Source organism: Coenobita brevimanus, chromosome 22 (genome assembly GCF_032717465.1).
Source record: "Coenobita brevimanus isolate Jiangsu-jjx chromosome 22, ASM3271746v2, whole genome shotgun sequence".
NCBI lineage: Eukaryota > Metazoa > Arthropoda > Malacostraca > Decapoda > Coenobitidae > Coenobita > Coenobita brevimanus.
This window is the reverse complement of record NC_136975.1, coordinates 3,398,678-3,425,000: the sequence shown is the minus strand read 5'-3', so window position 1 is coordinate 3,425,000 and position 26,323 is coordinate 3,398,678. Positions and strand designations below refer to the sequence as shown.

Genomic DNA, 26,323 nt, shown 5'->3' with positions numbered 1-26,323 from the left:
AGACGGACGCCTTCGTGTGGTGGCACTGATATAACCATGCATGTCAAGTGCCTGGTTATACAACTGACCCTCAATTCCCTCCCTATCCCCGGAAAGGAGGATGGTGGACTGCAGAAGGAGGGCAATTTCAGCCTTCAGTCCACAGGGTTCACGTTTTAAGTGAACCTGGAGCTACACTTACTGCTACTTACTACTGTCTGGGTGCTCTTCTTAGCTGAAGGAAATCGTAAATAGACGGCAAGATGTAATTATCAGTAACGTTCTCAGGCTGAAAGGGTTTTAATTCTTTATTTCGATGACGTATCTGAGTTTTCCTCTTGAGGGAAATTATCATCGGTTAAGGGGGTTAGATATGCTGTAATTTTCAGTTGTTATTGCCCTTATAACTCCGCGTTCATCTGAAACTCGGTGGACTGCAGACTGAAATTGACCTTTTCCTGCAGTCCACCATTCTCCTTTAAGGGGACAGGGAGGGAGTTGAGGGACGTTTGTACAACCGGGCAACTCCACAGCCCAGTTATATCAATGCCACCACATGAAGGCGCCCCTCTCCAGCACCGACGTCGTAGGGATGATAGGGATTAACATGAGGACCCCATCCCCTTCCCTCATGCCCGTGACGTCACTGCCCTGGCGTCCGTTCCCGCAACTAAATCCGGATTCAATAAAAGACCATCAGGTACCGGCCTGCGCAAATATCCGCAGAAGCACCAGACATTTGTTTTGTTGCAATTGGACTCGATCTCTGAGGTTGTTGACGCGCGCACGCATGAACGCACACACACACACACACACACACACACACACACACACACACACACACAGATGTTACTACTGTGATTCATGTCAGATCTGACCATATATAAATAAAATACTGAGCAATGGTAACCCTTTGAATGCAGGGTCATATACTTTATTCTTAACTACATCCAGACGATTTTATTCAGTGAAAGAAGAGATTTTCGAAGTGGAGGAGTTTCTTATAGTCTTCAGTAATTCCTTCGCTACTAGTGGCAAATTTTCAGGCTTAATAAATCGTCCGGTGGTAGAAGGAAAATAATAAAAGACTCGGTCGTCGACTGCATGGACTGGGTCGGGTCATGAAGTCGTCAAAAGGGGACAGGTAAAAATAAAAAATAAACGTGGTGAACGAAAGAACGGGTGGGATAGACAGGAATGTTGGTAGGCAGTGAGGTGGGGCAGGAACGTATACCGTGTGAAGGTGAGTGTCGTGGAAATAGTGGTTTGAGTGCACTGAAGGTTTATTTCAAAATATCCTTCAAGAATGACTGTCAGGAGAGGGTTACCGAAATCTACGTGGGAGACAACGAAATAAGTGGGATGAAAAGGAATTGTGATGGGAGGTGGGAAAAAGCTATGAGAGTATACCCTGTGAAGTGGGGGTTATAGGATTTATGGTCTGAGTGTTGTGAAGGTTTATTTCAAAGTTCTCCTTAGTAATAATAAGAAAAAGTAAGCACGCGTTGCTCTCATATCCACCTGTCTTCTTGTAAGCAGGTAATAAATACGTATCCAGAATCCACGCAATCAAAGTTTATGACGAATACAAGGGAATATCGAGGCGTATTAAGGAAAACAAATCGGTAGAGAAGAAGTGTTACAAAGTCTCCCCACGCCAGCGAGAATACTACCCGGTTGATGTCGGAAAATGAGAGGGATGTGGGCGGGTGTTTTTGCGAGGTACTGTTATCGTGTCTGTCTGTGTGTGATTGTTATTAGATTTGTTGCATCGGTTATGGTAGTGATTGTTGCGACCTCTCTTTGTGAATACCAGCAGGGTCGCCTTGAAGAGGTGAGAGTGGGTGAGTGGGTTGAGAAAGAGCAAGGAGGGAGGGAGGGGAAGATGAGGGAAGGAGGAAGGGAAATGAGGAGGGAAGGAAAGGAGGAAAAAGAGTGAGTATGTGAGAGATTATTAATAAAGAAGGGGATACTGAGAAAGTGAGAGTGGAGTGGGGGTGTGGGGGGGTGAGATAGGAGGGGGAAGTGAAAGAAGAGACTGAAGGAGGGAGGGAGAGAAAAAGGGAGGAGGTGGGAGGAAGAGAAGGAGAGTATAAAGATGGATGGGAGAGAGAGAGAAGAATGATATAATGAGTTACAGTGGAGGGAGGGAGGGAGAATATACCTGGGATGGAAGAGGAGGAAGAGATGGAAAGAGAAGAAGAGGAAGAGGCACACTGAGGATATGTGAGACAGGAGTGGTAAAACTGAGCAATATTGAGAAAGTGAGAGTGGGTGGGTGTGTGGGTGAGTTTGGAGGGAGGGGTGGGCGGAGGGAAGGAGGGAGTGAATGGGAGGTAGGAGGGAGGAAGGAGCACGTGAAGGATATGAAAAGGGTAACAAGAAAAGAAGAAGACAATATAAAAGACTGATAGATGGGAGGGAGAGAGAACAGACCGAGCTGGGGGAGAAGGAGGAAGATAAAAGCAGACTGAGAGAGAGAGAGAGAGAGAGGAAAAATGTGACTGCATATGACTGAAGGGAAATGAATTCAAGATGAAGGAATAATGGAAGGGAGTAAATAATAATGAGATGAAAGAGAGGATGCGGAAGGGAGACACTGAGGATGAGAGAGATGAGTGGGAACGTGGAGGACAATTGAGAAAATGAGAGTGGTTGTGTTAGTGCGGAGGAAAGAGTGAGGGAAGAGAAAGAGGGAGGGAGGGAAGAGGAAAATGAGATAAGGAAAGAATGAAGACGCGAGGGAGGCGAACTGAGATTGAGGTGAAAGACAGGAGGGAGAGACCCAGGATGTGAGAGAGACGAGTGATAAAACAGAGGAATACTGGGAGAGTGAGAGTGTGAGGGTGAGTGACTTCGGAGGGAGGGACAAGTGGAGGAAAGAGGGAGGAGTTAGTGAAGGGAGGGAAGAAGGGATAGTGGAAGGTAAGGTGAATGAGGATGGGAGAAAAGAGAATGAGATAATGCACAGAATGAAGGGAGGAACAGAAAATGAAACTGAAATTGAGAACAGACTTGAGGGAAGGAGGAAGGAAGAAGGAATTGGATGGAGATGGGGAAGAGGAAGAGAGAGAAGGGAGACTGAAGATATGAGAAAAATGAGTGAAGAAAGGCATTAATGTTGAGTGAGTGAGAGTGAGTGAGTGGCTGAGTTTAGAGGCAGAGGTTAATGAGGAGAAGGAAGGAGGGAGACATGAGGAAAATTAAGATAAAGAACGGAATGAAGACAGGAATAATTTGGACTGACGTAGAGAGAAGGAAGGAGGAGACGGAGGATGCGATTGAGATGCAGGACAGAAATGCATGAGAAAGAAAGGAGGAGGTGAAGGAGATAAAGTGCAAAGTGGAGAGAGGGGAAGGAAATTAGGATGGAATGAAAGCGAGAAGGAAGGGAGAGAGATTGAATGAGTAAGAGATAATAGAAGGGGAGTATGGAAAGGAGGAGAATGGGACAGGATTGGTGACAAGTGTAAGATGAAAGTGTGTGAGAAGCGGGATAAGAATGAAACCTGGTGTGGAAAGACAGAATGAGACAATAGGGAAAAAGATTGTGTAAGGCGGAGGAACACAGGATGATACAGGAGAAGGGGATGGCATGGATGAAAGGCGAAAGATGAAAGTATGGGAAAAAGGGGAGAAGAATGAGACATGGTGTAGAGACAGAATGAGGAGGGGGAAAGACATGAGGTGAGGTGGAGAATGACAGAATGAGAGAGGGGAAAGAGATGAGGTGAGGTGGAGAATGACGGAATGATAAAGAGGGGAGACGGGGACATGGTGGGTGAAAGGAGTAGGATGACTTTTGCGTTCATGCAAGATCACAAACAGGGCTGCTGGAGAGAAGGGGGATTAACCCTCTCAGTACCATGACGTATTTTATTATTCCTACCACCAGACGATTTTATTCAGCAATTTACGCCACCATGTAGAAGAACTTTACTTGCAGAAGATTATCCCTTCAGCACACAGACGGCATTTTTGCATTCTTCTGCTGTCAGGCTGTGAAGGAGTTGGCAATGTTAGTAAATGCTGTAGCCCCAGGTTCATCTATAACGTGAACCTGGTGGACTGCTGGCTGAATTTATCCTTCCCCCGCAGTGCATCCTCCTCCTATGGTGGTATAGGAAATTACTAGAGGGCAGTGAAATGGCGGGGGACAGCGACATGGAGGCGATTTGTTTGTGGCCACCCCTCCCTTCCTTGGACCTTGATTCTTACTACCACCAGACGATTTTATTCAGCTGTGGAGATGCTTTTCGAACTGGAGAGGTTAGAAAATTTTTACCCCTTCACTGCTCAGGGCCACTCTCAGATAAACAAAATCGTGGGGAGACAGCAGGTGAATAAGACGTTCGTGTAGAGAAGGAGGGTTGACACAGACGCAATGAAATACCTCCTCCAAGCTGAGTAAAATCGTCTGGTGGTAGAATGTAATATAATGAACGTAAATATAGGGAAATAAAACTGTCTCCTTCAAATCCACTCACAACCAGGTCTCCCCAACCTGTAAAAAAAACATCTGAAATTGGGAAGGATAAAACACACAAGGCGTCATTCTGTTCAAAGTAACGTGGCCCAAATTTTCGTCCTGTTGCAGCTTCTTTTGCGTAGTTTAGCGGCTGAAAAAGACGATGTTCTGGCTCCACGTCCTTTCCATTGCACCTCTTCGTGACTAGCATAATGTTCTATTGTTGATCTCTTGTTACAGTTAAGCACTAATGATAGGAAGATGATGGGAGGACACTGTGGCTTTACGTCCTCTCCATATAGCACTTCTTCGTGACTAGCATAACACTACACCATTTCGCCCCGAAGCTGAAAATGGTATCTAAATATACTCTCTCTCTCCAAAGCTGAGTAAAATCGTCTGTAGGAAGCAAAATTGAGGAAGAATAGACGTTGCTGTGCTGAAGGAGGTGGAAGGAAGGACGGATGGAGAGAAAATTAGGGAGAAAAGAGGGAAGCAGGAGAAGGAGAGGTTGGGAGAGAAGTTGGAGGGACGGAGAGCAGAAAAGAAAGAGTGATACAGCAGCTGATTGTGTGTGTCGAGAAAATTAGGAGAGAGAGAGAGAGAGAGAGAGAGGAAGGCGTGACCTCCCCCTGCTCTTCAGGTCACTTGTACCCGTTCCAATCTGCCTCCCTCCCTCTCCCCCCCCCTCACTCCCTTTCTCCCTCCCTTCCCTTGTCTCTCCTACCCCCTTTTTCCTACCCTCCCACCCTTTGCTCCCTCCCTCCCCCTCTCCGTCCCTCTCATTGCCTTCATCTCTCCCTTTACTGTCTCTCTCTCCCTCTCCATTCCTCTCTTTCTCCGAATTCTTACTCCCTTCCACTCTCCCTCTTTCTCTCCCTCCCTCTGCACCTCAATCCCTCCTCCCTCTCTTTCCTTCCCCATCCCTCATCCCTCCCTCCCCCTTTCCTTTCATTTCCTCCCTCTCTTCTTCCTCATACCCCTACCCCTTCTTTTCTCTCTCCTTCTCTCTTCCTTCTTCTTTTCCTACCGTTCCTTTCCTTCCCCTTTCTCTCTCCTCCTTTTCCTTCCTTTTTTCCATCCCACTTTCTACTTCTCTGTCTTCCTCTCCCCCCACCTTCATCCTTCTCCCTCCCTCTCTCCTTCCTTCCTTCTATCCTTTCTACTCCCTCCCTCCAGTCCCGTCTCTCTCTAATCTTGCTCCCGTTTCACTCTCTCTCTCCCTTCTGCTATTTCACATATTCACTCTTTTTTTCTTTAACAATTTTTCTTTTTCTCCTGTCTCTCATAACATATATCCTCATTCTTCTCGTGTTGTCAGCCTTCTCTCCTTTTTAATTTGCTATTATACCGCTACTTCATCTTTTTCCTTTTCTTTTTTTCTGTTTTCCTTGTCAATCTTTTTTTTTTTTTTTTTGTATTCTTTTTCTTTGTCCATATCAGTCTTCTTTTTTTCCATCAGTTTACCCTTTATCAGCTTTACTTATTCCCGTTTTTTATCATATCTTTTATTTATTCTGTTCATTTTTCCTGTCTCTTCCTCCTCCCTTTCATTACTTCTTTCACTGTCACTTCTTTCCTTCATTCAGTTATTCATTTTTACGTTTTCCATCACTTCATTTAATTACACTCTTTTATTTCGGGTCCTGATCCATCATTTACCTTTACGCCTCAGTGTCCTGCTTCTGTCCTTTCGTTTACTTTTACTCTCGTTCTCTCGATCTCTGTCTGCCTGTCTGTCTGTCTGTCTAATATTCTTTTTAATCTTCTTGTAATTCCTCCCGCACACAGATAAATAAAATTCTCTATAGTAAGGTGGAAAAGAATATTAGAACTGTTCCTACCATGAGAGGGGCCTCAATATCCTGTGACTCATTCTCAGTTGAGCAAAATTGTCTGGCGTTTCCTTGAAAGGAAAGAAGAACGAAGATGTGATCACAGTAGGATTGCCACATTTCAAGAATTCTTATTATCGCCGGCCTAGCGATAATGTAATTGCCTGCGTCTTTTGTGTACCTGTGAGTCTGCGTGTGTGTGTGTCTGTTTGTTCCCAAAATATCTCAAAATCAAGCGGGCAAACTGTAGCCAAACTCTGTGGGCGGTATCTCGGATATGGCTAGTTTGTTAATAATTTTGGCAAAGCTACGGCGCAATGCCTCCTATTGCAAGAGGATTTTGCAAGAAAAAAATACCCTCTAACTTTTTCTTATAGCTTGCCATTATTCACTACTTTCTATCGTGCTCTCAATGAAGAGACCGGCTATTTCAAGGGTAACTATTAGAAATTCTTAAGGGTCCTGTTGTACTCAGTGACCCTCATTAATATAATACCCCTGACTTCAGGCTTCTGAACGCTATGGTGATATTTAAGTACGTAGTAAACAGCAAAAACTTTCTTTTCGATTCTGGCAAAATTGTGATGATAGTCCCCTGATTGCCAGAAGATTACTTATCTAGTTTTTGAGTGATGCCGGGCGATACGCATTCATGGGCGAATGCTTTGGCTTTTCATTTTTTCTGTTTTTTTCTTTTCTCAATTATTAATCTCTCCCTAGATTTAAAAAAAAAAATCGGGAAGTGGTAAGAACATTTTACAAAAAATGGAGATTTCGAAATAAATGACTTAATGGAGATAATTTCCAGCTTCTTCAGTACGAGTGGCCTTTCCTTCACTAAATGAAAAAATAAAAGCGTCTTGGTGTTCAGAATAAACCGACACACTGACGTCTTGTGGGGAAGGGATTAGTGAGGAGTGTCCCCAAACTCTTCAGCTGTGGAGGCCTCTTTTCAGCTGAAGAAAATCGTCAGGAGGCAACAGTAAAATCTCTGGGAGTGAGGAGTCAGTCACGGCTACAATAACCCCTCCAAGTCGAAAAGTCTTCCTTAAGCTTAATAAAATCGTCTGAAGGTAGAAAGAAGAAAATATGAAGAAATGGGTCGTCAGTCCAAAGGGGTTAAGGATTCAGGAAAGGAGTAGTAGTAGTAGTAGTAGTAGTAGTAGTAGTAGTAGTGGTAGTAGTAGTAGCTGTTGTTGTTGTTGTAGAAGTAACAGTAGCTGTAGTATTAATATTAGTATTCTGCAAACCTAGCTCATCTAAATGTCAACCCGGTGGACTAGAGGCTGCACCTACCCTTCTCCCGCAGTCCATCATCCTTCTGTGTGGGGATAGGGAGGGAACTGAGGGACGTTTGTAAGACCAGGAGCGAAGCCACCCGATTACACTGGTGCCACTACGTGAAGGCGTCCCTCTCCAACATCATAAAGTGGAGTAAATCGTCTGACGGTGGCAAAACATAAAGAAATAAGTGAATAAAATAAAATGTGTGTTATCTTGGGGAAAAGTAAAAGAAATTTCCCTTAATCTTCCTTGTCTTCTTGGTTCTATTTCTTATCTCTTATCTTTAATCTCAAGGTGATTATCTCCCATCTGCGACACTATCTTTAATTCTCTCTCTCTCTCTCTCTCTCTCTCTCTCTCTCTCTCTCTCTCTCTCTCTCCCTCTCTCTCTCTTCCTGGCCGTCTCTGTGCCCTCCTACCTTCACTTTCCTCCTTCCTGCCTCTCACGTTTACCTAATTTCCTCCTTCCTCCTTTCTCTTTCGTTGAGCAAGACCCTGCCAACTCGCTCACCTCGCTCTCGCTCTCTCTCTCTCTCTCTCTCTCTTCTTTTTTTCTTTCGTTTCTCGTCCTCTCATCCTTGTCATACTTTTTTTCTCTTTTTCTTTCTCTTCCCTTCTTCTCTTCTTTGCCTAAATTCTTTCCTTTCATTTTTCTCTCTGCCTCCCTCACCTTCCATCCATTCCTTCCTTCCCTCTCTCACACTTTTTCCTTTTCTTATAGTCGGGCCCCTCTCTCTCTCTCTCTCTCTCTCCTTATTCTTTCTCATTCCTTCCCTCCTTTCTCGTCTCCTTCCCTTCTCTCTCCCTCCCCCCCTCTCTCTCTCTCTCTCTCTCTCTCTCACTCTCTCTCTCTCTCTCTCTCCTCACTCTCTTTCTCATTCTTTCCCTCCTTTCTCGTCTCCTTCTCTTCTCTCTCTCTCTCTCTCTCCCTCCTTACCATCACTTTTGTCTATCCTTTTCACTCCCTTCACTTCCCAATCTTCCTTTCTCTTTCCTCTCCCTCCACTTCTCCTTCTCCTCGATTTCCTTCTCCTTTCCTCTCTCTCTCTTCTCCCTCCTCAGCTCTCTCATCCCTCTCTCCTCCTTCTCTTCTTCTTCTCCTCTCTTCCCCTCTCATCTTCTTCCTCCACACTCCTCCTCTCAGTCCTCCACTCCTCTCTATGCTCTCACTTTCATTACCTTCTCCCCCCTTCTTCTTTCCCTTCCCTCCATTCATTTCCCTCTTCTTCCCCTTTTCCACGTATCCTCTTTCCCTCCTCCTCCTCCTCCTCCTCCTCTTCCGTCATCTAGCACTTTTTCCCTTGCCCGGCCCTCCCACCTCGCCCATAACTTTTCCACATCCTTCCCTTCCCTCCCACAGGCTTCCTCTGCTCCTCTGTAACTCTTCCTTCCTCTCTCTCTTTCCCCCCTCTTGCTCTCTTTTCTCGTATTCGTCTCTCTCTCTCTCTCTCTCTCTCTCTCTCTCTCTCTCTCTCTCTCTCTCTCTCTCTCTTTCTCTTTCTTTCTGTAGCTTCGTTTTTCTGTCTTTCCTGCTGATTTCCTGTTCGAATTGTGACTGCTCGCTCTCTCTCTCTCTCTCTCTCTCTCTCTCTCTCTCTCTCTCTTTCTGTAGCTTCGTTTTTCTGTCTTTCCTTCTGATTTCCTGTACGAATTGTGACTGCTCTTTCTCTCCCTCCCTCCCTCCCCCCCCCCTCTCTCTCTCTCTCTCTCTTACATCTCACAAGAGGAAGAGGTCGCTCCTTCTCGTCTTCTTTATTTTCCTCTGTCTCTTTCTGCCTCTCTCATGGACCACAGTAGGAATAAAGAGGGCGAATAAAGGAAGAAATAAAGAAAGGAAGGAAGGAAGGAAGGGAAAAAAATAAATAAATAAAGGGGAAGGAAGAGAAAGAAATAGGAGAGACTAGAGGAAAATGAATAAAAGAGGGAGTAAAGATGAAGGGAAAAAGGAGAAGTAATGTGAACGACAAGGAAAGGGTTGAGTGAAAAGGGGAGGAAGGGAAGAAAATGAAGAGAATATTAGAGGAAGGAATGAAAGGAAGGAACGGTGATGAATGGAAGGACAGGAGGATTAACAGAGAACGGAATAGAGACAAAGAAAGGTAAGAAAAGGGAAACAGTAAATAACAGATGAAAAAGTAAAGAAAACAAAAGAAAAAGAAGGAGAAGGGTAAAAGGGAGAAACAATATAAAAAAAGACATAGTGAGTCCTTTCGATACCATCGCTTCTTGGGGGACGCCTTCACGTGTTGGCACTGATTTAACTGGACTGGGGAGCTGCCCGGTTGTACAAACGTCCCTCATCTCCCCCCCCAACCCCCAAACGGAGGACTGTGGACTGCAGGAGGACAGTGTAGGCCTGCAGTCCACTAGGGTCACATTTCAGGTGAGCATTGGACTGCTAACTGCGGCTGCTACTACTGCTATTAGTACAAATGTTGCTACTATTACTACTACTACCACTACTACTGTGAACCGTTTTTATCATGCAACACTTGTACTCCTTTAATTTGGTCAAAAACTGCCACTTTTCTACCTTCAATGCTGAGTTGTCAAGGGGAATAACATCAGAATATGATGCTAGTCAAGAAGAATTGTTATGGAAATGCTGTAGATCTGTAGTAGCTTATTTTCCTGTTTTGCCCCTCAGCAACGTTACATAGCCTGCCAAAAGGGCGAAACTCTAGGCTAGTTTAAGGAGACAAGAGCATAACACCAGGCAATTGCAATCATCTTGGAGAATACGTCTATACTCGTTTTATTCTAACTTGGCCTAAAATTGTCATATCTCCAGCTTGAATACTGAGTTGTAACAAGAGATTAATGCTAGATTATAATGCAAGTCATGAAGAAGTGATGTGGAGAGGATGTAGAACACAGTATTACCTTATTCTGCCAATGAGCTACGTGAAATATACTGCAAGAGGGCAAAAATCAAGGCAAGATTGAGGTCAAACAACTATAAACATGAGTAAGTTCTCTGCTATCATTTCTAACTTCTTAACTCTGACGGGTCTCTCCTGAGGTATATCGTACATGGGCAGAAGAAGAAAAAACAGCACCTACTGCAGCTACATTTTCGCTTTAACTTGACCTAAATTTGACTTTTCTACTTCTGATTGCACAACGATAGTAGCAGATTAACAGTGAAATATGAATCCGCTCATGAAAAAGAACCAGGGAGAAGATAGAGAGCTGTGGTATAGTCTTCTGCCACTATTTGGACTGAACTCCTAAAATACGAAAGTAAAGGCCAAGTTATCACTAACGAAATGCAGTGAAGGGGAGAAAAGAAAATGTGAAGAGTATATGAAGAGAGACAGGCAGGGGAAAAAAAAAAAACGATGAGAACTGGCTTATACATACATTTAGGATAATTTTATAATATTTTTCCAACACTCACATGACGATTTTTTTTTTTTTTTTTTTTCAGCTGAGTGAGTACAGGCGCCTGGTAGCCCTAGTAGTCACTAATAACTCCCTCATGGTAGCAGTAGCTCTGTTTTCCTATTCTAGCTAACTGCAGTCGACTTTAATCAAATGAATGAAATTCATAGGAGCCTAGGATTGTCAGAGGATATATGTATGTCTACCAATCATTTTTAAGTCTCTCTCTCTCTCTCTCTCTCTCTCCCTCTCTGTATGTATAGAGAGAGAGAGAAAGAGAGAGAGAGGTAATATATATATATATATATATATATATATATAGATATATATATATATATATATATATATATATATATATATATATATATATATATATTCCATGGAAAGCTGAAGAAGGAGAAAAAGAAATTAAACAAAAGACATGAAATAACTTGAAAAATTCATTTTACAAAGTTAGTGGAGAAAACAGAAGTGAAAATGAATTAAACGAAGAAAAATGTTGGCGAGAATCGCGAGGGAAAGGGATGTGGAAGTAATAATACCGCTACGGTATCACGAGGAGGGGAGGAGGAAATGCAAGAAAGAGATGGGAACATAAGAGAAGTTATAAAAGGGAAAAGGGAATTACTGAGAGAGAGAGAGAGAGAGAGAGAGAGAGAAATGAGGAAACAACAGGGATGTAAGTGAAGTAATGAAAATATTGTAAAATCATTATATGTATGCAGTTGCATATATATATATATATATATATATATATATATATATATATATATATATATATATATATATATATATATATATATATATATATATATATATATGTGTGTGTGTGTGTGTGTGTGTGTGTGTGTGTGTTAGACAAAAATGAGGTTAGATCAGGAATGCGACCGAGAAACAAAATGGAAAGAGGGAGCGAGCATGGGAGGCCAGGAGGGAGGGAAGGAGGGAACTAGGGGTGTGGGTTAGGGACTGGAGGGTGGCAGGGACACTTGGCGACCCTCCACTAAAACTCGTGCCTGTGCCTCGTCCCTCCATCAGTCACGCCGCCCGGAGGACCTGCCACGCCCCTCCCACCCCCACCCCCTCCACCACTGGGTGAGGAGGGGATGGAGGAGAGGGAGGTGTAAAAGAGGGCAGGGGGAGGTGAAGAGAGATGTGGAGGGGAAGAGGAAAAGAGAGAGAGAGAGAGAGAGAGAGAGAGAGAGAGAGAGAGAGAGAGAGAGGAAACTGAAGGGGGAAACAGATATGTGGAAAAGAAAAGCTGTGCCATGGGAAATAGAACACTGAGAGGAAGGGATGTATGAGGGAGATGGAAGGGAAGTGAAAGGGAAAAGTGGCGGAGAAATTAATGAAAGAGAGAGAGAACAGTGGAAGAGAAAGGAATGGAAGAGAGAGAGAAAACTGGAAGAGAAGAGAAGGAATATGGAAAGCGAGGATCTGATTGTCGACAGGAAAAAAGGAAGGACAGGAGGAGGGAAAAATACAAGGAAGGAGAGAGAGAGAGAGAGAGAGAGAGAGAGACAGAGAAAGAGAGAGAGAGAAACACAGGAGAGAAAGAGGATAAATGAATACGGCGAAAAGTGTACGAAGAAAGCAGAGAAGGAGCAAGGGAAGGAGAAGAGAGAGAGAGAGAGAGAGAGAGAGAGAGAGACTGCGAGGGGAAGTGAGTGATCAGACGCAAGGGCCGGAGGATAACAATGAATAAGAGGGCAAAAACAGAGCTGCAACGAATAGGGGAACAGATTTTTGGGAGAGAACCGTTGAATTCTGGGGACACGAGAGCTGTATATGGTGTGTGGGTGTGTCTGTCTGTCTGTCATGTATGTATCTATAAGAGAGAGTTACACAGATAGTTACAGAGATTAAACACACACACACACACACACACACACACACACACACACACACACACACACACACACACACACACACACACACGCACACAAAGAGGCGGACAAACAGACAGAAAGAGAAAGTGGAGGGATGAGAAACAGAGAAAGTGGGACAGAGACAGACAGACAGAGAGCAAGAAGGTATGAGCGAGCCAAGGAGCCATAAAGCAAGATGTCTGAGGAAGATGTCTGAGTGATTGCACCCCAACCCCCCCTCCCCCTCTCCTTCCCCTCCCAACCCATTCTCTCCCCCCCCCCCCGCCACGGATCATTGAGTGGCAGATTTGGCAGACCGACAGACACTGAGACGAGGCAAGACAGCTGGACGTATGCAAAACAGGGGCGATTACTTCCACGAGGGGGAACATTTACTGGCGAGCCAGATGAATGGAAATGTGTGGCCTTGTACAGTGGGGACGTATCGTGATGAAGAGACACGATACTGAGTGAATAATGAAGCGCGGTACGCAACAGTGAATGGCTATCGTAGGACCATACATGATAATGAATGGATGTAAAGGCATTATGGATAAAAATGAATATTGAATCATTACGTTCCTTAATGAGTGGATGTCAAAGAACTATATGTAAGAATGAATACGGAATAATTTTATACAAAGAAGAATGAATAGTAATAATATACACAATACCGTGCGAGTATCGAAGCGCAATAAATAATAAATATGGGAACATCGTTGCTACAATGAGATAAAGAAAAGGAAGAGAACGAGGGACAGAAAATCGAGCCCTTTCACTCACACTGCCCATAATGTACACTTTACAGCTCACTCTTTGGATGCCCATATGAAGGCAGGACGTAATGCCATTTTTATTTTACCCTTCAGCTCGCATGTCTCTTGATGGGGACGACATATTAACGTTTCTTTTTCCTGCACTAAATGTTTTTATGTCCCCATGTGAGGACGAGAGATACTCCTATTACTTTTGTTTGCCATGAATGCTCGTATGTCTCTACAGATGATGACAAGATTGTGCATTATGTAGCTTACACTGCTCCCCATATGTCCCCTGATAAAAACAAGACTTACTGCCATTCTCTTGTTTAAACTGATGTTCTTATGTCCCTAGAGGAAGGCTAGACATGAATTATTTTGTTTACCCTGCTGGTCGCTAGCTCTCTAGATGAAGACCAGACTTTTTTTTTCATTTATTTGGTGCTCGTTTGAGTCCCAAGATAAAGAATAGACATTTTCCGTTTCTTGTGCTTACCTTGATGCTCGTACGTCCCCAGATGAAGACAAGATATCCTGCCCTTTGTTTTGATTACCCTGGATGGAGACGAGACAAGTTATCGTTTCTTCTGTTGCTCGCTTGGCCCGCAAAGACGAGACATGATTCCGTTTCGTTTCTGTCGCCGTTTCTTTCATTTATTCCAGCTGCTTGTACAGACAGGTGGTACATAAATAGCGCTCCATTAAAAGCTCATTTACGGTATCATGTGTGTCGTGGAGTCGGCTCAGTCTGCTGGTGTGAACGTGGGTATGAAACTGGGATAAATAAATGAATAAACGCTGCATAGTCATTGATAACATGAGAAAACACCGAGAGAAGTTGAAGAAGAGCGCTATATATGGACCACCCTGTATATCGCGCCTCGTACCCTCACGCTGCAGGCTCGACGCGCATCCAGGCCGACCACCACCATCATAAACATTCAGGGAAGCATTAAAACCACTGTCATATGCGTTTGTTTTACTACCGCCATCACCACCGGGCCCACGACCATCACCCGGACATTACCACGCACGACGCCACCACCAACACCACCACTAACCCTTCCACCATCACCACGCAATCACCAGTGCAATCACCATCACCGCCGTCACCACAGTCTCTAACAGAATCACCACCACAATCACCGTACAATCGTCACCACCAACAAACAGTCACAACCATCACCACGCCATCATTATCACAATCACCACCACCACCACCACAATCACCACCACCACCACCACCACCACAATCATCACCACGCCATCACCACCACCAGTCATCACCGCGCCACCACCAGCACAGTAACCTTAACGCCATCACCACCACCACCACCACCACCACCACCACATACTTTCTGTCAGCTCAGCCCCATCACCCATCAAAGCCCTTACTCAGCATTGCCCTCGCTCAGCACAACCATAACTCAGCATTGCCCCCACTCAACACAGCCCTCACTCAGTATAGCCCTCTGTCTGTCTGTCTGTCTCTCTCTCTCTCTCTCTCTCTCTCTCTCTCTCTCTCTCTCTCTCTCTCTCTCTCTCAGTACAGCTGTTTCTCCATCCAGTTCTCCTCTCACGTCTTTACTTCTTCCTGTCCTCTCTTCTTCCTCTGATCCCTCCGCTCTGTTCCTCTTTCTACTTCTCCTTTCCCATTCTCCTTTCATTTTTTTCATTCCCCCTCCCTTCTTCCTCAACTCCTTCCCCTTTGTTCCTCCCTCTACTCCTTTTCCTCTTTTCCTCCCTATGGCTCTTCCCCTCCCTTCCCCTATCTAGTCTTGTCCTTCCCTTTCTCCCTCCACCTTTACCTGTCTCTTCCTCTCGTCCTCCACTCTTCCCCCTCTTTTTCTCCTTCTCCTCTTCCTCCTCTCTTTCTTCCTCTCCTCCTCCCCCCTCTGTTTCTCCCTTTCCCTCTCTGTTTCCCTTCATTTTTTCCTCTCCCTTCCTCTTTTCCTCTAATCCTCAACACATCTCTCATCACAGCCACAACCATCGCCTCGTCCCCGCCAGTAAATCATGCCTGGTATCATCTTCGCTGTACCCATAACCCTTCGCCTCATCCGCGACAAGACGACAATTGCCACAGGTGCAGATTCTACAGCCCAGTTGCGTTTCGATATTGCCTCACAGTCTTCACCTTTACTGCTACTTCTACCTGATGTTCTTACTGTCAACTTTACTTTCTCTTTATTTATTGACTTTTTGTTTACGTCACTGTACTTACAACTCTTGACATTACCGATGAGTAGTTTATCCTCTACCACCATGCCATGTCATTGCACCAACGCACAGTCTTCACCGTTGCTAATGTTCTAACCAAATTTCACTAAGACCACCAGAACTTCATTGCACATAGTACTCTCTTCACTCTTCTCATAACTCCTGGCATCATTTTTTTACACTAGTGCAATTTTTACCTCGTTACGTCATATCATTATCACAGCAGTCTTCACGGTTGTCAGTGCTATCTCGACAATTCGTTATTATCACCACTTTCGTGTGTGTGTGTGTGTGTGTGTGTGTGTGTGTGTGTGTGTGTGTGTGTGTGTGTGTGTGTGTGTGTGTGTGTGTGCGTGTGTGTGTGTGTGTGTGTGTGTTGTACCCGTAACCCTTCACAACATCCTGACATTAAACTCTCATTCACAACCATTTCAGCATCACACCACACGGGCATTAACGGTGTCAATGGGACCACCACAAATCATTTCGGGACTTAATCTCATGGTGTCATAAATGGGTCAGATGGAACAAATATCCACGTAAGTGATCATGTTGTTTACTGAGAAGATACAGCGCTATCGGTCTGAGTGCCATTAGTCACGCCAAAAGTGTTTTGTCTTCTCCGTCAGCATTTCGGTAATATAAGGTGTAATTCTTTCCTTCCAACACTAGTATCAGTACAATTAGCGTCTTCTTCACTGTATCCGGAACCTCTGACAGTACCTTTGAAATACAAGCACATATAACCGTTCCACGCCACTGTATTACTGTCGATACTACTATGGCCACAAATCTCTCATTGCTATTATCCTCGCTACACTGTCACGTTTCTCATCACACCAGGCTAAGTTTAGGTACCCTTCGCACAGATACCATCAGAGTAAACCGTGCCACACCAGAGTAACATTTCATAGTCTTCGCCGTTGCTACTGTTATCACCACAGCTCTGTCGGTGCTACAGTCTTCACTGTACTTGTCCACCTTTATTTGGCGTGGGGTTTCGTCCGTTTACATCCGCTTTCCCGTAGCTGAGTGCCTGAATAAGTCAGTACTACGACTTTACATCCTTTCCATAACACTTTTCCGTTCCTATTCTAGTGTTAATCTCTTGGTAAAGCTAGGGAATGAAGATGGAAGGATGGTAATTTTAGGCCAAGTTAAAACAGACAGAGTATAATCCGAACCATCCACCATCGCATCCTGACTTTAACCCCTTGACCACACTAAGTACTTTTTATTCTTTTAGTGTTACGGGCAGACTATTTCACTCAGGTTTGGAATTTCGCATATAATGGAGAAGTTAAGGTGATATCTAACCTCTCCATTAAAAAAAAAATGCTAAGCTTGAAAAAATCGTCTAGAAATGGTACGAAAAACGAAATCTACATCCCCTTGCTGAATTGGTTAAGAGTACAGTCCTCACACACAAACCACCAAACTGCCATTACAAACACGGCCATTAACAAACTCAGGTCCCAGATCCACAAACAGATTTATGGTCAATGGCCTCACTTAACCAGAAATTGTTTGTTCGGGAAGTAGTGGAGTTATTCCTTCCCCTTCCTGGAAATCATATCTTAGCTATGATAGTGTGGTTGTAAATCTGGCCCCAGCGCTACATCCATCATCATCATCATCTCTCTCTCTCTCTCTCTCTCTCTCTCACACACACACACACACACACACACACACACACACAATACCTGGCCACTTTCCACACAGTATATCACCGCCGCTCCCTCCACCATAACACCCACTACTTAATCTCAGTTTTATTTTGTTCTCGACACCACGGGGAGAATTTGTTCACCTAAGGGAAGATCTTTTGTAGTGAAAGGGTTAGAAACTATCCCCATTAATTTCTTCAACAAGACGGTTATGACGGATATTTTCCTCAATTTAGGGGATATCTGTCTTAGCGACGGCTTGATTTTTTTTTTCTATGGTTATCGCCGCAACGTCAATTGTCAAGAATAAATTGTACTGACATACTGAGGTTGAGCTTACTGTGAATTATCTAAGTAAAGTCGCCCGCTAGATGCATCATTATACTCTTTTTATCCTAACTTGCCCTAATTTTCTTCCCTTTCCGGCTGATTTCACATAGCTCGATAGCAGAACAAAAAGGTACCTCAGCTATTCGTCCTTTCCATGGCGCTTTTTCGTGACTCACATCATATTTTCGTTCTAATCCATTGTTACACCTGGGAATTCAAGATGGAGAAATGTCAGATTTAACTAACTTAGAGGAGATCTGGTTTAGTCATTCCCTCACAATCTCCGCTAACTGGACTAACTATTTATCGATTACCCTCCCTAAATCAAGCTTCGGTACTTCATTGGAACTCATGTGGCTTTTAACAATTCAAGTGGAATACATGATTTTACGCTAAAGTCACACGCATCCCCCTGTACAATAACCATCCAATATGTTACTTCCATAAATCCACAGTCAACGTACTACCAAAACCATTCCTATATCACTACTACAACGTTACAAACAATACATCCTCGTATTCCCCATTCACATACCACAAGCGCCAGAACACAATCATATAACATCGCTACCACAGCCAACGTTCTAAGGAGGGACGCCTTCACGTTGTGGCACCGATATGACTGGATGCCTTTGAGGTTTGGTTATACAGACGTCCCTCACTTCCCTTCCTACGTCTACAAAAGGAGGATGGTGGAGTGTGAAGGGAGGGTAGCTTCAGCCTGCAGTCCACATGGTACACGTTCAGATGAGCGTGGAGCTGCTTTTACTTCTACTATTACTATTACTACTACTACTACTACTGTTACTGCTACTAGCACAGTCAACGCCAAACAATCCCACTCTCACATTCAGCACCGCACAATATCTTTCCCACAATTGGTACCACTACCTCAAACAGCATTACAAATTGTACACAGCAAGTTTGGGGGTAAATCACACTCGTACTATATTATTAACACAACTGCTTGGAACAGAGCTGGGAGAAGGAGGGGCCTTGTATGTTTGGTCATTCAGAATTTAAACCTCTCTCTCTCTCTCTCTCTCTCTCTCTCTCTCTCACGCACACACACACACTCACACACACCCTTGGCCACTTTCCACCAGCACCAGCAGGGGTCCGAACGATAATGCTCTCGTCCATTACCCTCGGCCCTCACAGGAAGGCAAATGCTCGAATTATCGGACATTAGAATACAAAATGCCCTCCGCAAAACACCCGTTAAAACCGCCCCATAAATGCCCAATGATGACCTTCACTGTGTGTGTGTGTGTGTGTGTGTGTGTGTGTGTGTGTGTGTGTGTGTGTGTGTGTGTGTGTGTGTGTGTGTGTGTGTGTGTGTGTGTGTGTGTGTGTGTGTGTGTGTGTGTGGTGTTGCTGGCTCGGTTCGCGTCGCCCTTGTAATTAACGCTCTGAAAAAAATGCACCTCAGACTTTGCGGGGGGAAAATAAGTGAATGTTTATTTAGGGCGACAAACTTTGCAAGTGACGAAATGGATGAATTAGTATTTTTCTCCACATCCTTTTTTTCCTTTTTCTCGTCTGCGTTTTCCTGGACACCAAAAGCCAACAGGAAATACAGTGAGAATGCTTTTTTTTTTTCCTTGTTTTTCTTTTTCCCTCTTTTTCCGAATGTTCTTTTTCGTCGCTGTTTTTATCTTTATTTTGTGCTGTATATTTCTGGGGACGCTTGTAATCCGATCCACGAGGGTAAGATAAACAATTAAAACTTTACGCAAGATGTAAAAACAACAAAGTTTTCACCATTATACGCGACCCACGAGAGTTATTATTCAGCAAGGTAATTATTTGTCACTTCGCAACGTTGATATTTTTCTCATATTTTTCTGCCTCTGGACGATTGTATACAAGTTAGGGTAGACCTCGTGCAGTGAACGGGATATTGTAACCATATTTAACCTCTCTAAGCTGAAGAAAATCGTCTGGAGCTACAAGTATCAACACATACGTCACTGAATCGAATAAGTTTAACTGAACACTTATACATGGAATTTACACAAATCAGACCTCATCACCACCATCCTAACCTAATCTAACATGATCTAACTCATCCGTGAAAGCTACCTACTTCATTTCTAACCATCGTATTCTTCGGCCTAATCACTGGCGAAGGAAAGCTAAAAAGTTATTGTTTGTCATGGTTAAAATTAGGTTTAGATTAGGTTAGATCTTGTTAGGTTTGTTTAGTGTCCATAAATTTCTAAGCTTACTAATCACGCTAACTCCTAGGCAGGCAAGAGTACCATGTCCATCGATGAATCCCTTTACTAAGATGAAGCCTTGTTAGTTTCTTGATACTACTCATTTCATTCAGCTTTGGAGAGACGAGTCAAACTGAAGGGGGATAATTCACCCTTTCTATTCATTCTTTCACCACCAAGGGACTCTCTTAACCTCTTCAGCCCGTGGACTTCATTTGATTATATTTTTGTTACGACGGGACGATTACATTTTGCTCTGAGGAAAATTATAGAATTGTGGGAGTTAGATTTTATTTTTTAATCCCTCCACTACCAGACTGCACTCAAACTGAAAAAAAGTTGTCAGGGAATGATATATTTAATAGAGGGAATGAAATGCTACAAAGATCGTCGTGCTGAAGTTAAGAAGGGACTTTGAAACAGAAAGAGAGAGAGAGAAAGTGTGTGTGTGTGTGTGTGTGTGTGTGTGTGTGTGTGTGTGTGTGTGTGTGTGTGTGTGGCAGTGAAGGTGTTGTTATGCTAATCTTTGACGCTGACTGAATGCGAGGGAAGCCACACTTAAGGATGCCACTACACAAACACAACCCCTGGGCCTTCCTTTTACGTTCCTTTCACCCACTGACACACCTAACGCAAAGCACGCACGCACGCACACACACACACACACACACACACACACACACACACACACACACACACACACACACACACACACACACACACACACACACACTCAGCCTGTTTCCACCATACACACTTCTCTACTGTTTATTATCCCATTAGTTTACTTTTACTTACACTCTATGACTTTAAGGTATACTTGTAACTGAAACATCTGATGACTACTGCATATTTTGTGTTGTTTGTGCAGTAATTAAATTTCGATTAATCTTCACTGTCTTTGATGAATAGAAATGACAGAACTGCTTCCATATACCTGTGTTGTAATTATTGTCATTCATTATTAATACCGCTTTTGAACCTATTATTTTGATTGGTGTGGTTCTGATAAGTGGTATATATTGATTGAAGATGATGACTTATTAGGCGGCAGCAATATATAGAGGGCATATACGTATACACTGGAAAATATGATGTTGATATGATGTTGAAAGTTTGAAGCACAGAATATAAGTGCATTTGGGGACAAAAGAGGATAGTGTAAATTCTTGTAAGTATTTATTGTGTTGATAGCGCTGATATTGGGTTCTTTTTCAGGGTCTGGAGGGACTGGAGCAACTGCGGGTCCGCGGGTGCCAGCTGGCTGCACTTCCACCGGGTTCGCTGAGCGGGCTGGGTCGGCTGCGGCAGCTGGAAGTGGCCAGCCATAACGGCGACTGGGCAGCCTTAGAGCTGGCGGAGGGGTCGTTGCCCCCCACATTGGAGCATGTTAGCCTTACTCACAACAACATATGGACACTGCCCCCACGAGCATTCTGTGGGCCCCTGGCACTACACAGCCTCGACCTCTCTCACAACAGATTGCAGGCAGTGCTGGAGCTGGGTTTCGGTGATCCGGTGCTGCTGGAGGCCCTCGCCCTGAATGCCTCCAACACCACATTCAGTCTTCACACTTCAGGATTCAGCGGTGTGGAGGATGGTGGTGTGAGTGAGGCGGCGTGCGGTCACGCGCTGCAGGAGCTGATCCTTGACCACAACGACTTTGTGAGGCTTCCCGCAAACAGCTTCCGGGCTTTGGCTGGCCTCAGGGAGCTCCATCTACGTAATAACGATATCAGACTCATAGCTAGTGAAGCCTTCCAGGGAATGGCAGCCTTACAAGTGCTCTATTTGTCCAATAATCATATTATTGCACTACAGAACGGAACATTCATTGAAAATCCAGCATTAGAAAGGATATATATTAATAATAATTCACTGACTGCACTGAACTCTGGCGTATTTCAAGGCTTAATTGAATTACAAGTATTAGATATGTCGAACAACAACTTATATTTAGACAGTAGCCATGACAATCTTCTGAAAGGGCTGCGTCGGTTGGTAATACTAGACCTGTCACACAATGCCCTTGCCACAATAACCCAAGCTTTGCTTCGAGATCTGAACTCACTACAGCGCCTTGACTTGTCCCACAACAGCATCCAGAGCCTCGAGGACGGCAGTTTCTCCTCTCTCTCCAACCTTTATGCACTCGATCTCTCACACAATCTCGTGTTGAGCCTGGGAGAGAGGAGTCTGCGTGGTTTGGTGGGCTTAAGTCTCCTCCACCTCACTAATAATTCCCTCATTGAGCTCCACCCTCTCGCTCTCCGCCACAGCTCCAACCTAAAGGAAGTTTACCTGGCTGAAAATCACCTACAAGCTATCCCCACAGCACTGGAAGATCTTTCTTTTCTTAAGGTGCTTGATGTCAGCAAAAACGAAATTACAACCATCCAGCCTTTCCTCTTCACTGGTCTCAGCAACTTGGGGTCCCTTAATATTAGTCACAACAAGCTGACGACCTTCACTCAGGGAATCTTTAATGGTCTGTCCTCGCTGGAAACTTTAGATGCACGAAATAATGAGCTGAGGACGGTGAGTGAGGGCTGCTTTGATGGTATGCCTCGTGTTAAGCATGTGATTCTTGCCAGGAATAGACTGAGTGACATCAACGGGGTACTGGCAGGCTTGGAACATTTAGAAATACTTGAGCTTTATCATAACAACATTCGAATGTTTGACTATGCTTTCATTCCCAGGCAGCTGATCACACTAAATCTGAGTCATAATAAATTAGAACAGCTGGGAAACTTTTTTAAAGTTCATAGTGTACTGACTCTGGAAGTCTTGGATGCTAGTAATAACGCTATCAGAAGGTTATCAGAAGTTTCTATTCCCAATACCATTCGGGCAGTCTTCTTACATCACAATAACATTAGCCAAATCCTGCCTAACACTTTCAAAGATAAAGTATATGTACAGCACATTGACCTACGAAAGAATGTTTTACAGAGACTGAATCCAAAGGCCATTAGTGTACAGGGAACGACTGATAACCACAACAGTGCGAAAGTATTCTTGGCAGACAACCCTCTGGTGTGTGACTGTGAAATGGAGTGGCTGTACGGATCATCAGAGGAGGCTATCACCACCCCAGAGCCAACAGGAGTAGTGTATATACAACCCCGAATTGATGATCTAGCACACGTGACCTGCACTTTGGCTCACTCTCGTGGTGGCACAGAGGTCACCACCAGCGTCATCAACACGTCACCTGAAAATTATCTGTGTCCATACGCCACTCACTGCTTTGCGCTCTGCCACTGCTGTGATTTTATTGCTTGTGATTGCCAGATGAAATGTCCCGACACGTGTTCTTGCTATCATGACGACACCTGGTCCATGAACTTGGTGGACTGTTCAGGTGGAGGACTTGACCGTTTACCTGACCGTGTGCCAATGGATGCGACTGTGGTGCTGCTGGATGGCAATAACCTGCAAGTGCTCCATGCCCACCACTTTATTGGCCGCCACAGCATCCAGCAGCTCTACCTCAATAACTCACAGATCCAGACACTACAGAATCGCACTTTCCACGGACTTACAGCCCTGCACTCTCTTCATCTGCAGGATAATATGATAGTTCAGCTGAATGGCTTTGAATTCTATGGCCTTCAGCGACTAAGGGAACTGTACCTACAAAACAATCGTCTTTCTTTTGTTAACAATGCTACCTTCATGGGACTAAAGAGTCTGGAGTTACTTCGCCTTGACAACAACTTCATTGTGGACCTTCCAGTGTGGCTCCTCAGCAAGAACCAGTATTTAGTCACAGTGTCACTGGACAACAACCCCTGGGACTGTGACTGTCAGTTTGTGGAATCTGTACGAGAGTGGCAGAGAGCAAAGCCAGATTTACTGCTGAACCCTGAGGAGGTGTTCTGTGTGCATGGTGAATCTGGAGTGGTCGGTCCCAGCATCGTCCTTCCAGATTATACATGCATCAAGGGTCAACAGAGGGTCACTCAGTACCAGTTTGGTCAGAGGCAGTTACCCTTCCTGGCAGGTGGACTGTGTGGTGGTGTGGCTCTGATCAGTGCTCTTGTGGTGGTAGCCATGTTTGTGGCTCGTAGGAAGGCTGCCACCGCCAACAAACTGGCCATGAGCAACCCACCTTCATACTGTCAAGAGGAAGATGGCAAAGTATTTGACGCCTACATCAGCTACAGTGCTCACGACGCCAGCTTTGTGCGTGACGTGGTGGCCACAAAACTGGAGAGCAACTGTCCTAGTTACAAACTGTGTCTTCATTCCCGTGATTTTAGTGAAAACAGCCGCCTTTCGGAATTTATCACACAGTCCTTGAATTTCAGCAGGAGAACTATTATTATTCTCTCCAAAAACTATGTAGACAGTGAGTGGAAGAATTCAATATTCAAGAAAGCACATGTGGACGGGCTGAAGGAAGGTGATATGAATATAATCGCCGTCTATTATGATAATGTGTCCTACTCTTCTTTTGATGCCGATTTGAAGGCAGTGATAAGACGAAGTTCAAAGCTGCGCTGGGGCGACAAGCACTTCTGGAAGAAACTGGTGGAGCTGATGCCACAGAGGCAGACGTACACCAGCCTGCCGGTGTACATGTCTGATAACTCCTTCAAGTCATCTACACTGCCGTCCTTGGTGCCACCGGCGTCCCTGCCGCTCCCATCCTCATCCTCCGTCCTCACCTCCACAACGGGCCTCACCACGCCCTCGGAGATTGACCGCAGGGCCTCCTACCTGCCTGAGCCCCCTGCCATGTACAAGGCACCGCCTCCCCCGCGCCCTTGTTGCTCCCCGCCCACCTGTGACTACATTGTGATGCAGGGACGGGACTGTCGGGACCCGCAGTGCACCTGCCAACGCCACTCACATGCTGCCTACACCTTTGTTGATGGTGACACTTCCTCTGTGCACACCTATACTTCCTTGGAACCTTTTGCCGCACCAAACTCTCATCATGCTCCTACCCACAGCACACGCCCACCTTCCCCAGTCAGTGAACATTACAGTGCTATTGATGCCCCTATCAGGAGGACTGTCCGTGCCAGCAAACGCAAGAAGAAGCGACCACAGAGTCAGACTTACACCCTGCCTGCTATGGAGAGTGCGAAGGAGGACCTGGGGCAGGATGTGGTTAGCGAGGAGCTTCTCACTGACACTTTCAGACGTACCAAAAGTCTGCGAGTCAAGCGTCCAGCAGGCGAGAGACACAGTGACTACTCAACTGACCACTCCAGTGATCGGTCAAGTGGCAGGTCCTTCGACCACTCAGTGACATCAGGTGGGGCAGGGTCTGGCGGTGGTCAGGAGGTAGGTAACGCGCTGTATATGGGCTTGACAGACTCCCCACCCGACCCCAACACCACCACAGAGGAGTGCTTTGTCTAGTCTAGCTCGGGTTTATGCCGCCTCATTCATTATTGTTAGCATCTGTTAATTTTACTTGGTAGGACTGTCTCGTCCTGGTTGTCCCAGGACGGGTACAGTGCTTCCCCAAACCCACATCGGCCAGTCCCAGTGTGGCCGCCATTTTAACAGAGTACTAGCCGTCCCGTTGGTTGTAAGTCACCAATCATTACATAATATACCCTTGTTGGAGAGTAAGATGTTCTGGGCAGAGATTTACAAACGAACTTACCATCAGTTTCTAAGACCTGTTCTGCCACAAAAAAGATATGGGAAGGTTCTGCTGTCCTTCTTGTCTTTCGAGTTTTTTGTCATAGTTAATACATTTTTTTGGAAGGGAGAACCGGAGAAATGGAAGACTGCACTCTCCTCTCCCTTTTCCTTCTTAAAAAAAAAAAAAAAAAAGTAGCTACAACAGAGGCTTCATCATAAACACGAGAGACATATGAAATTTTTGCATTCTCCTTCCCATGCCTTTCCCAACAAAAGGCATTTCTTAGTTTGGACAGGAAACTGATGGTTACGTCTGTTCGAGAATGTCATGCCTGTCCCGCTGCTGGAGAGTAAAATGTTCTCATCTGTTCACCCGGCTGGTAGTTGTGGCAGCGACGGGACAAGAACATTGACGGGAACTTGTGGACATTTGACGACACCAGACCACAACCTCCACCTGCAACCCCAGTCCCCCCACTGCCACCACCCCTCCAACCTACATTCGTCCACCTCCCGTACCCCACTGTACGTCAAGTCGCTGCCACAACTACCCCCACAAACTCGCACACAAACTTGGTCACCGCACCTTAATAAGCAGCAGGAAATTGGGACCGTAGATGTCAGAGTGGCGTTTTAGAATGACAGAAAGTCGTTGCGCTGTCAGCCAGTACATTTACACGAACCATCACTACACACGA

At 44.9% G+C, this 26,323-nt stretch overlaps 1 protein-coding gene across 1 annotated transcript in view; it reads left to right on the top strand.

Annotated features, from left to right (window-relative positions):
- Positions 1-25,394, top strand: part of LOC145392354 (toll-like receptor Tollo) — a 170,503-nt gene extending 145,109 nt beyond the window's left edge. Inside the window, exon 2 of the mRNA XM_080266756.1 lies at positions 21,234-25,394. Coding sequence (XP_080122882.1) covers positions 21,234-25,394 — 4,161 coding nt within the window. The remainder of the gene's footprint in view (positions 1-21,233) is intronic.
- The last annotated feature ends 929 nt before the right edge of the window (positions 25,395-26,323 follow it).